The sequence below is a fragment of the Typha latifolia genome, chromosome 9, assembly GCF_019914945.1.
Source record: "Typha latifolia isolate L0001 chromosome 9, TyphaL0001v2, whole genome shotgun sequence".
NCBI classification, from domain to species: domain Eukaryota; kingdom Viridiplantae; phylum Streptophyta; class Magnoliopsida; order Poales; family Typhaceae; genus Typha; species Typha latifolia.
Genome location: NC_133094.1, coordinates 343,679 through 355,409, shown reverse-complemented (window position 1 = coordinate 355,409; position 11,731 = coordinate 343,679). Strand labels below are relative to the sequence as shown.

At 37.7% G+C, this 11,731-nt stretch overlaps 3 protein-coding genes across 3 annotated transcripts; all 3 read left to right on the top strand.

Annotated features, from left to right (window-relative positions):
• Positions 1-332: 332 nt before the first annotated feature.
• On the top strand, positions 333-752 carry LOC140795016 (putative zinc finger A20 and AN1 domain-containing stress-associated protein 8). The gene has a single exon (XM_073147374.1). The coding sequence runs from the start codon at positions 333-335 to the stop codon at positions 750-752; it is 420 nt and encodes a 139-aa protein (XP_073003475.1).
• Positions 753-1,307: 555 nt separating this feature from the next.
• LOC140795675 (universal stress protein A-like protein) lies at positions 1,308-4,091 on the top strand. The gene is made up of 4 exons (XM_073148379.1): positions 1,308-1,585; positions 1,697-1,788; positions 2,291-2,409; positions 3,786-4,091. The coding sequence occupies exons 1-4, from the start codon at positions 1,396-1,398 to the stop codon at positions 3,856-3,858; spliced, it is 474 nt and encodes a 157-aa protein (XP_073004480.1). The 5' UTR covers positions 1,308-1,395; the 3' UTR covers positions 3,859-4,091.
• Positions 4,092-8,582: 4,491 nt separating this feature from the next.
• LOC140794672 (adenylate isopentenyltransferase-like) lies at positions 8,583-10,781 on the top strand. Its single transcript, XM_073146798.1, has one exon. The coding sequence runs from the start codon at positions 9,059-9,061 to the stop codon at positions 10,106-10,108; it is 1,050 nt and encodes a 349-aa protein (XP_073002899.1). The 5' UTR covers positions 8,583-9,058; the 3' UTR covers positions 10,109-10,781.
• Positions 10,782-11,731: the final 950 nt, after the last annotated feature.

Genomic DNA, 11,731 nt, shown 5'->3' with positions numbered 1-11,731 from the left:
TGTTGAATCACATGTTGGGTTTTCTCCCAATGTATGAATCTTCTATCCGACACTTAATCCAACACAAATACACAAAAGGTTCCTAATTTTGCAAACCTCTTTCATCGTAAATACGACTTGAACTCGATCTCAGATTCCGATTAGGATAATTTTGGGCCCAAACACTAGACCGGCCCGGATTAGACTTATGACTTATCCGACTCGGAATAGATTATAGATCTCCTCCAAACTAAACCCACCTTATAAATACCATGCAACCCCCCCTCCCGTACTCCCTCTGCCTACCTCGCTTCATCTAAACCTTCTCCTCTCCTCTCACACTTACGATTCTCATGGCTTCCGACGACGGCTGTAGCAGCAATAATTGGCCACCTCTCTGCTCCAATGGCTGCGGCTTCTTCGGCAACCCCACGACACGCGACTTGTGCTCCAAGTGCTACAACGACTTCCTCAAGCAGCAAGGAATCGCCTTTTCCCGCATCCTAGCCAATCCAGATCTCGCCGATTCCTCAGCATCGACATCGACATCGACATCGACGACCGAGTCCCCGAAGGTGGAGGACATCTGCGATCGGTGCAAAAAGAGGATTGCCCTTGCCAAACGATTCAAGTGCAAGTGCGGGAGGACGCACTGCGTCGCCCACCGGTACCCGGAGGAGCACGCCTGCACGTTCGACTTCAAGGCGGCCGGTCGCAAGAAGCTCGAGAAGGAATTCGCTCTCCTCCCGGGGGATAAGTTGCACAGGATATAGCTAATTCGTAATAGAGTTATATATATATATATATATTGGATGCATAAATGATATTAGATAGATATTATTGATGAATTGTTTCTTATACAATTATTCCCCTACTTTTGCTGCATTGTACAGAAATTATTTTTATGGTATACTACAACAATTTGTCTCCCAAAAAATTTATTTATTTATTTATTGCGCTATAATATTGAGTAAAATAGCACAAAGATTTTGATGGCGATTAGTGAAAGAGATAACTAGGATTTTAAGTTTCTAATATTTTAAGTAAGATAGGATAAAAATGAGAAAAATATATTATCTTATAAATTTAAAGAATGAAATATGATGAGTAACTTTAATATAAAAAGAACAATTCTAATATCAAATTTAGGTACAAAGTGATAGAAATAAAAATTTATGGAGTTAGGTTTAATTTTACACGTAATGAAGGATGGTAATTTGTGATTTATCCTCAATTTTAAGTTTGCCGTTTGTATTTTGTTCTCTTCAATATATTACATTAAATGAAATAATAAATAGTCTTAATGAGAAGCCGTGTTCAAATACCCGACTCAAAACTAATCTACTAGAATTCTACGAGTAGAAGTCTTCGATAGACTCAGATCTGAGAGACAGAGAGAGAGAGAGAGAGAGAGAGATGGCAAGTGGAGAGGAATCGAAGCTGAAGAAGGTGATGGTGGCGATCGACGAAAGCGAGTGCAGTCACTACGCGCTCGAGTGGGCTCTCGACCACCTTCGCGACTCCCTCTCTTCCCCCCTCGTCGTCTTCACCGCGCAGCCCTACGCCAACGTCGGGTACATGGCCGCCGCCTCCTACGGCACTCCTCGTACGGAACTTCGATCTCATCAACTTGGTCTTCTTGATCTCAGGCAGAGTCCTTTTTGCTTGTTGCGTAGTGGTTGTGTTTGACTGATAGATTTCTCTCCTCTGATTATAGCTCCTGAGTTGATTCAATCAGTGCAAGAGCACAACAAGAAGATGTCGCTTGCTATCTTGGAGAAAGCCAAGGAGATTTGTTCTCGGCGAGGGGTATGAGATGAGTTTTATTTTGTCATGGATGAGAACTATTGAGTCTTAAATTTCGTTCAGGCTTTTCTTCGAACACCTTATGTGCAGACAAGTGAAAGTCTGAATCGATATTAGTGTCATTATGGAATGCTGAGTAGAAGAATCTCTAATATACTTTTCTATGAAATCACATTTTACTCTCCTGATTGTACATGTCGGACTTCATCTCACAATTATACGACGATCTTCCGTTTATGCTACTTATTTGTTCTTTGGTCCAGTACGAGGAAATTTCCTCTTTTCTCGTTGTAACGTTTTTTTTTTTAAATTCTTATGTACAAATTTGCTAAGGTAAAACCTATCGACGGTCAATATATTAGACACTCTCTTTCAGCTAGTCACGACACGATCACCATAAAACTGTTAACAAACTTGAGATCATTTACTATTACATTAACTTTCAGTTGAATGCAATATATTTTAATTGATTTTTTTTTAATTTGTTTGAATATCTGCACCACAGGTGATTACAGAAACAACGACTGAGGTAGGTGATCCCAAGGAAGTCATTTGTGAAGCAGTTGACAAGCTAAATATTGATTTGCTGATTTTGGGCAGCAATAGTCGTGGAGCATTAGAAAGGTAAGTGTTTGTTGCTGCTTGTTAGCAAGCCATTTTCTTCACTAATTGTGTGTGGGCCTGTGGGGGTGTTGGGTTTGTGGGCCTGTTTTGGTGGTTCGTTATGGATCAACAACATTTTATTAAGCCTAAGAAAGCTTAATACCTCACTTCACACTTCACTATGGTGTTTTTTTTTTTGGGTGTGACAAAAGGCAAAAGAACCCTGTGCCATTGAAACATCAAACAAAGTCACAGAGAAAATAAGCCACTGAACTTTTCAAGTTCACAGTCATACACTTCCTGCATATCACCCTATCTCCGAACTAACAAAGTCAAAATATCAACAAACAAAACCAGGGGAAACTACCTAGCAAAATAACGCCAAAGTTTGTCCACCCACAACAACTCGCAGTACCACTTCATTACGGTGTTATTTCGCTATAGCAAATGTTTGTTGAACATGAAGTCCTGCATACAAGATATGATTATTTGGCCAATAGATTAATGGAGCATTTAAAGTTAATGAAGATTAATTTGATGTGGTTACTAGAGAACATGGCAAAAGTATAGATTTCTGCCAACCATCAACAAATGATGATAATATTCTGAAATCTGGCAAAACCACATTGAGACGGTAATTACGTTATTTATAAATCACGAATTAGCAATTGGATTGCTTAAATGAGGTCGGATCTTAAAGGATAAGTTGTATAGACCAACACTCAATACTGGAAGAATCAAGTTTTCCTTTATACTAATTGTCTCTTTTTATACTATTTTTTATATACGTCAGAAATAAAATATTTGAAAGTCACATAATTTTCTTAACTTTTGTGTAGTATTTATCATACATTATTTCTTATTTCTTGTGAGGAGCTGAATGAGAATAAACTCATTTTTTTTTTGCCTTGGAGATGGAATTGATAAAGTAAGAAATACTGTAAACCAGAATAAGAACCTTTTTTTAAACAAATTAGAGGAAAACAAAGGGAATATCAGCAAATGATGACGAAATCGATCAAATGTGTGTTTTCTATATAATTTCTTATGATAGAATTGGCAAATGAGCTCACTTAGTAGATCAAATTTCACAACAATGTGGAATTTGAATCTTCTCATTAGATGAACTAAAAATACGGGTCCATTCAGTAAATGATGACTGAATCGATCAAACTTGTGTTTGATAGGATTGGCAAATGTGCTCACTTAATAGGATCAAATTTCACAACAATGTGGAATTTGAATCTCCTCATTTGATGAACTGACAATATGAGCTCACTCAGCAATTCTTGAAACATTATAACTCATAAAGTTCTTTTCTTATTTTCCATAAGGACAAGAGTGTTCTATATTCTAATTTTCATAGTTTACTTACCAATCATGTTTTGATGCTACAGGTTTTTCGTGGGCAGCGTCAGCAATTACTGTCTGCATAACGCCAATTGCCCCGTCCTGGTTGTGAAGAAATAAGTCTGAATCCTGTTATGGTTAAAGATCCATGTAGAACTTCGAGTTTCAATGAAGTAGACAATTACTGTCTGTGCAAGGCCAAGCGCATCCTCCTGGTTGCAAAGAAATAAGTCTGTATCCCATTATGTAGTATGGGATAAGTTGCGAAACATTGTATGATATGTTGTATTACAACTAAATGAAGATCTTGGTATATATACTGGGTATCAATGGAATAAATTATACTTTGAACACATTCTCTCTTTTCACTTCATCTGAAACAATAGAAGTAATTTGTGTGCAATTTATTTAGCTAGCACTGCTTTCTCATAATGTGTAATCTATGGCGATAATAAGGTCTTATTTGTTTGGCAGAACTAATTGATTTTGAGGGGGTTTGTCTTTGTAGTCAAGTGGTGAAGCTTCCAATTGGAATGCGCCTTCTGCTAACAAGCATCTACTGAGGAAAAAGTTAATCCACTTCCATGTCTAGAATTTATAGGGTTGGCTTGCCATTAACCCCCTTGATGTAGGATGTTTGTCTTTATCCTTCACCATTATAAGTTGATTGTCTTAATCATGGCGGTGGGCATAAAGCTTAATTATAGGCCTTAATTAACCCATCTTTAGCCAGGGGGCAGGGGCTAAATTTAGATGAATTTGGCTCGGCCCTAAACTCTATAGCTTAACCCTTGCCTAGTCCCAGCCTGATCAAACTCAGGTAGTCTTTTAGTGTCCATTTACTAATTTTAGTGAATCAGAAGCAAGAACATAAAGATCTTGACAACTATTAATTAAATTTCAAGGTAGATAGACACAGACAATTAATAATTAAGAGCACCATTAATCTTGGAATAGAATAAAGTTGCCTAGAACTAAAATGGTATGCATCATTAGCTTATCTTTCCCTGTAAGTTTGCAAGAGTTGGAAGGGCGGCCCAAATTTTCTTTTTCTTTTTTCCCGCATTAGATGCAAAAATAAAGTATAATATCCGAAAGGACAAGAATGGAGAGATGAAAGCAACATCTTGCAGCTTAATTACAGCGTTAACCGTAATGATAAGATGAGAATCATAAATTAATTTTATCGGTCACAGATCACCACGAGATGATTTGGAGATCTAGATAAGTTTTTGAGAATAAAAGAAAGCGAATGCATGATTCCATATATATATATATATATATATATATATATATGAGCAATATACGTAGCATGCATGATGCTCAGATATTAGATATATATATATATATATATGTCAAACATAGTTATCTTATTAATGTCACTGTTTAAGTTGAATGTTTATCATAATTAATGGCCTGCATTGTCATCACGTAGACACTTGTAACAGTCATCATCTCCAACAAAACCTAGAAGAAATTAAGTTATAATATCTTTGTAAAAAGATATACTCTTAGCATCAAACTAAAATTGTTTACAAGAAAGAAGCTTCCTCGAAAAACACCAAGAGTTAGTGTGTATTTTTTTTTTTTTTACATTTTTACCCCTTTTAGATTGCTATTCTATAAAATCTTAGTAATTTAATATACAAAAAGAGATAAATAAATATCCTTAACTAAAAAGAAATGTTTATAAACAAGAATAAAAGTGATTTTTAACTTTTTGTGGTTGATTACTTGGATATAATCTTAACTGCTAGTTAGGTTTAAAAAAATATCCGTGCAAAAATAAAGAATTTTAATGAGTATACATGCAAATATCAAATGCTTATAAGGATATATATATATATATATATTAAACAGAGGCTTAATAAATTAATTAGCAACACAAAGCGACAGAAAGAATCTCTCCGGCCTTGTCATGCAACTCCAAAAGAAAACCTTGCAGTGCACAAGAAATCATATTATTAGTCAAACTTTGGGACTTATTTGCAAATTTTTTAGATCTAAAGTCAGAGACGACAACCAACTCATTAATCTAAACAAGAATATTAAACTCAAGAATTTTTTTTGTCGCAATTAATATGCACTACACACGTAGTCTACCTCTATGATTTAGAGTTGACCTACCTATAATAATTCATTACGGGTAGCTCATATTTTTATGTATTTATATATTTATATATAATCGGGTTGACTTTAACTTAGATATTTATTTTGCTAGAATTGCTAGATTCAGGTTGGAGATGTCCTTTAAGTTGCACCATAAGGTCATTTTGTCAACGAATTTATTTAGGAGTTTACTTCCAATATTAAGAATTATTAATCTAAAACTTGGAATATAGAAGTTTCTCTCACATGCATTTGCTAATAAATATCTTCATATGGAGACCAACTAGATAATTTGCTTTACAGCTCTCATTAGTCTATATGAAATTAAATTAAAGAGGGCATGGCATGCAAACTAATTAGAGCCCACTTGAACAGCTACCAATCAAAAGGTCAATTTCTCCATGCGTCATTAGATTAATAATGGCTTAATCCTTTTCCTAACTGCTGTGTTTATGTACGTACTATGTTCAAGCCATGTTCTTAAGTGTCCTCAATTATAATTATTATTTTTTACTCGTATAGAAAAATACCCTATAGTTTATCTTTAATAGATAACATAAGAGGTGCTCTATCTTTTATTTATATTTTATAACAGAATTATTATTTTTATAGATTAAAGTTAACTTAATCTGTTTCTTGAGACATTAAAATTAAAAATATAAGGTCGGAGAATAAAATATCTATATGATAAAATGTGATTGATGACAAAAGACAAAATTAAGATGTCACTTTTAATCTAGCAAGTGGATTTAATTGACTAGAGAAAGATATTTATTCCACTCTTTAAGCAATATTATTGATCTAATTGCACATTCCCCCATGCCCATGCATGCATATCCCTCACTCTCATCATTTCCTTTCCAATTTTCCTCTCTCTTTCTCTCAAAACTACTTTGTTAGATTTGAGTACAGTCTTAAGAGTTAATCTTATTGATAGACCAAACTCTTCAATCTTAATTTGGAGAATTTATTAAAAACATCATTCACATCTATGTATTTTACTTTTAATGTTGCAAATTTACATTGATTTAATTTTAATCTAATGGCAGTTAACAGAAGAGATAATAAATTTGAAAATACTTTCTATTTTATCTTAATCTTAAAAAAGTTACTTAAGGATATCAAGGTTATTTTGCGTCCGTTCAAAAACTAATATTAGAATATTTTTAAAATATTAGAAAGAGAGATACGTAGTTAGTGTAAACAATAATACAATTAAAATGTAAGGTATTTTTAATAAATTTCTTAGAACGTTATCCATTTTAATTCCTAGATCCTTAATAAAATTGTCACTTTCTTTATCAATTTCGGAAGCATACGTAGTATTATATACTCCAACTCTCCATAGTGTGAGATTTTGCCATCTCAACCCACTATCTTGAAGGAAACTAATCCTTATATGATAAAAAGTCTTCTTATTAATTAATAAGACATGAACCAATTAGGGCCACAATTGGTTTTGCCTGGTCATCCTCAAATCTAACACTACTTAGTTTATTCTCTTAGAAAAAGGAAAATAAATTATTAGGTTAATTACATTATTAGGTTAATTTCATTAGAAATTCTGATAAAAATAATTTTAAAATTTTGACTAATTTAATAGATGGAGAAAATAGATATCAATGTCTTTAAATTTTTTTAATAATCTTTCTGACAAAATTTCTATTGAAATTAACTTAATGATAATTAAGGGGCCAAAAATATAATCTTAACCTGAACACAAAAAAAAAAAAAAAAAAAAAAAACTCCCACATGGCTTCTAAACTTTATACATAAAACTACTCCAAGTTGATCTATTTTTCAAACGGGCTCTCCTCTACATTTGCAAGAAGGCACCTCCCTTAGTTATTAACTAATCCCAGTTAATATAAGCAGGATTTAACTAGTTTTTAAGGCAACCGTAAGAGGTCTAACAATTTATTCTAGTGTTTTTTATTTATTTATAAAAAAATCCTTTTCTTTTAAAAGTTTTTTAAATGGATACTTTTATTGCGCGGTAATATTCCCATATACTTGTTTGACTTTCTCTACAGAGTCGTTAACTTAATGTAATTAGCTGACTTCAACTCTGCTCAACAAAAACAACACGATATAATTCCTCGATAAATGGATCGGGCGTAGACCGACCACATGGACTAACAAAGGATTCATAGATCCATTATTAGCACATAGTAGAATTTATTAGAGCTTCGAATATGTTAATAATACCATTATTTTTCATCCTATGATTTATTTATTTTCTTTTTTTGGTTTAAAAAAAAGAAGAAGAAGTTTAAAAAGCATTCAAAGAAAGTTGTAATCCCAAAGCAGTAGGAAAAAGTTGGCCCCTTCTTCTCCTCCTCAAGTGCACATTACTTTTATTAATGTTGGTCTGCCTCGGAAACTGAGTTTAATTTATTAGTAAGAGGGGGAATATTGGAATGGAAGCAACAACATAAAACTAATATTACTTAGAAAGGCCCCCAAGTAATACAAGGCCCGCATGGTTGAATAGATATGATTAGGCTACTTAAATAAAACTACATCTATCTTTGTACTTGTTAAACCTAATACTATATTCATAAATAAATAAATAAATAAATAAATATATATAAGAGTAAATTACAATGTATACCCCTTTGATTTGGTTTAACTTTAAGTTACTGTTACATATTTTAAACCTAATACTGTATTAATGAAATATTAGCTTTCCAGTATTAAGTTAAAGTGTAGAAATGGGGAGATAAAATGGAATCCAAATGGGGAGTAAAATAACTGTAATTTGGCCTCTATATAAATGTGACCCAGATAGAGGAGAGATGGAAAGTGAGCAGAGGAGAGGAGAAGGAGAAGGAGAGGAGAGGCAGAGTTATTAGATAGACCCAAAAAAAAACAACACCACAACAACTACTACAACGATAACAAGAAGGCAACAAGAAGCGCATGATTTGATGAGCCCAAATGGCATGCTTGCTTCCCTCTTTCCCCATACCTCTCTCTCTCTCTCTCTCCCTTTCTTCTTCTTCTTTCTTGCTATTGCTTGAGCATGGCATGAAACCCAGGAAGCTTCAATGCCCATCTCTCCTCCTTTCTTCTTGCATAGGCAATACTAGTTAGATAGAGAGAGAGAGAGAGAGAGAGAGAGAGAGAGAGAGAGAGCGAAGAGGAAAAGGAAAAGGAGAGAGAAAGGGAGAGAGAGAAGAAAAGGATTGAGTTGGGTCTACTAGGCTATATGAGAATTCCAGTCGCAAGAGCCAGCACGAGTTTTAAAGCTCTCCTCCGCCCTACCATGACGTCGGCGGTGGTGGTCGGCCCGCCCAACCACGACCAACGACAGCTACCCCAGCAGCAGCAGCAGCAGCATCGGAGGGGATGTGGTAGTAGCAAAGGGAGGAAGGAGGGCATGGTGGTGATCGTGGGGGCGACGGGGACGGGGAAGTCAAAGCTCTCCATCGACGTGGCGACTCGGTTCCCGGGGGAGGTGGTCAACGCCGACAAGATTCAGGTCTACGCCGGCCTCGACATCACCACCAACAAGATCCCCATCTGCGACCGCCGGGGCGTCCCCCACCATCTACTCGGCGACATGGACCCCGCCGCCGGCGAGCTCTCCCCGGACAGCTTCTGCCTCCTCGCGGCTTCCGCCGTCGCCGGGATAGTCTCTCGTCGCCGCCTCCCCGTCGTCGCCGGCGGCTCCAACTCCTTAATCCACGCCCTCCTCGCCGACCCCTCCCTCCGCCGCCGCTGCTGCCTCCTGTGGGTCCACGTGGAGGGGGAGCTACTGGAGGAGTATTTGGACGCGCGCGTGGATGAGATGGTGGAGGCCGGCATGGTGGAGGAGCTGAGCGAGTACTTCCAAACCCCGGGGCGTGAGAAGCACGTGGGGTTGGGGAAGGCGATCGGGGTCAAGGAGTTCGGGGACTATTTTGGGAAGCGCCGCACGTTCTCCGAGGCGGTGGAGGAGATCAAGACCAACACGCGGCGGCTCGCCGAGGCCCAGGTGGGCAAGATACGGCGGATGGCGGAGGAGCTGAGCTGGCCGCTCCGGCCGGTGGACGCCACTGAGGCTGTGTGGGCCCGCCTACGTGGCAAGGGGAAGGAAGCGGAGGACGCCGCGTGGCGTCGTCACGTGCTGGGCCCCAGTCTGGAAGCCATCGATCTCTTCCTGACCGAGAAAAGATTATTATTAGAGGAAGAAGAAGAAGAAGAAGAAGAAGGAGGAGGAGGAGGAGAAGAGTCGCTGCTTTTACCCTTCTCACCTGCGACCGAGTTGGGAGCGTGAGCCGAATTGGTTTGTTTATTTCGGGAGTGCATGGTTCTCTGACGGGCCGTGGGTCCATTCGCAATAAAGAGGCCGAGGAAGGGGTAAAATGGAAAAGTCCAAGGAGGCAGTCTGCTAATTTCTTTTAAATTTTGGGAGCCAAAAGTAAAGTTTTTTTCTTTTTAAAAAAAAAAAGGTGGGAGGAGGAAGAGGAGGAGAATGGAGGGCTTAGATGGGAATTGACTCGACGATGATGGAAGGAAGTGGGCGGACGAGTGGGGGAGGCGGCCGATATTCGAGCGGTTAGGACGCCTCTGAGTCTCGAGTAGTGGGGCAGACGAGACGAGACGAGACGAGACGAGACGAGACGAGACGACAGCACAGGGACAAAATGGGAAAACCAAAACAAAATCCCAAAACCTACTTACCGCGTCCAGTGGTGGGAGGGCTTTTTTAGTCATTTCGTGTATCATTCTCTCTTCAGTTTTGAATTTTGAATTTTTATTTTATTTTCTTTCTTTCTTTCGTTCCATGAAAAAAGGATTGTAAAGGCTTTTTTTTTTTTTCAAAATCTTGACCACGTTTTGTGTGTGAATTCTCACTCCCCGGCCACTCCAGTGAGCTAGTTGGTACTATTTTACTGCAAAGCAATTTACGAAAGGAAGTTAATAAGAGAGCTTTTTCACTTGTAGTATACCACAGTGGGCCAGATTTCCATGTATGCTTCTATTCTGTAGCTTTGCGAGGTTGCTGCTTTATTCCATTCCTATCTCCGGAACAGGGGATAAGTCTTGTCATCGGAGTGTTCGATGAAAGTCCAATGTGAGTCCTCGTCGCATAGCATAATGCTCGAGGATGTGGGACATAGCCATTTCTTATCCCAACCCACCCCACCACCACCACAAAGAAGCTTACAGCCGCGAGAATAAGCCCACTGCTCCACCCCTTGCCCCTGCCCCTGGATAAAATACACGCCCAGAATAATTAATTTCACAACAGCAAGTGGCAGGCAGGCCAAGCAGAATAAATTTTACGACTCACTCTCTTATCTTTTTTAATTACTCTTCTATTATGCTTCAAATTCGATTTGTAAAAGGGAAAGAGATGGCATGGCATGCCTAAGAGTAAGAGAAGGAACCCGTGCAGTAGCTTACCTCGGAACCATGCATGGGAGTGAGCACAAGACCCGAGGGAAAGGCGTGAGCCCAGAACTAATCATGCCCCCAGGAGAAAAGCATGCATATGAACTTATGATCATTACTCACACCCTATCTCTGCCACTCTATTCTACTTATTCCTCACCAATCCCAAGTGCTCGTTTCCAACTATCTTCCTCCAAACCCCTTCCACACACACACACACACACACACATATATATATATATATATATATATATATATATATATATATATATATATATATATATATATAACTTAAGAGTAATTATTTTTCTATTTATCCTGAATGTAAATTTTGGCATATATGTAAGTAAGCATGATGCTGTTGGTTTTGATTAACAAAAGTAGTTCTCGAACTGATAAAGACCGTCCAACTTACACAACTTGATTTAAAGAGAATGCCACTGCATCTTGGCATAAAAATATTTCAAGTTTAATGAACCATGCTTATCTCCGACGTGCATCT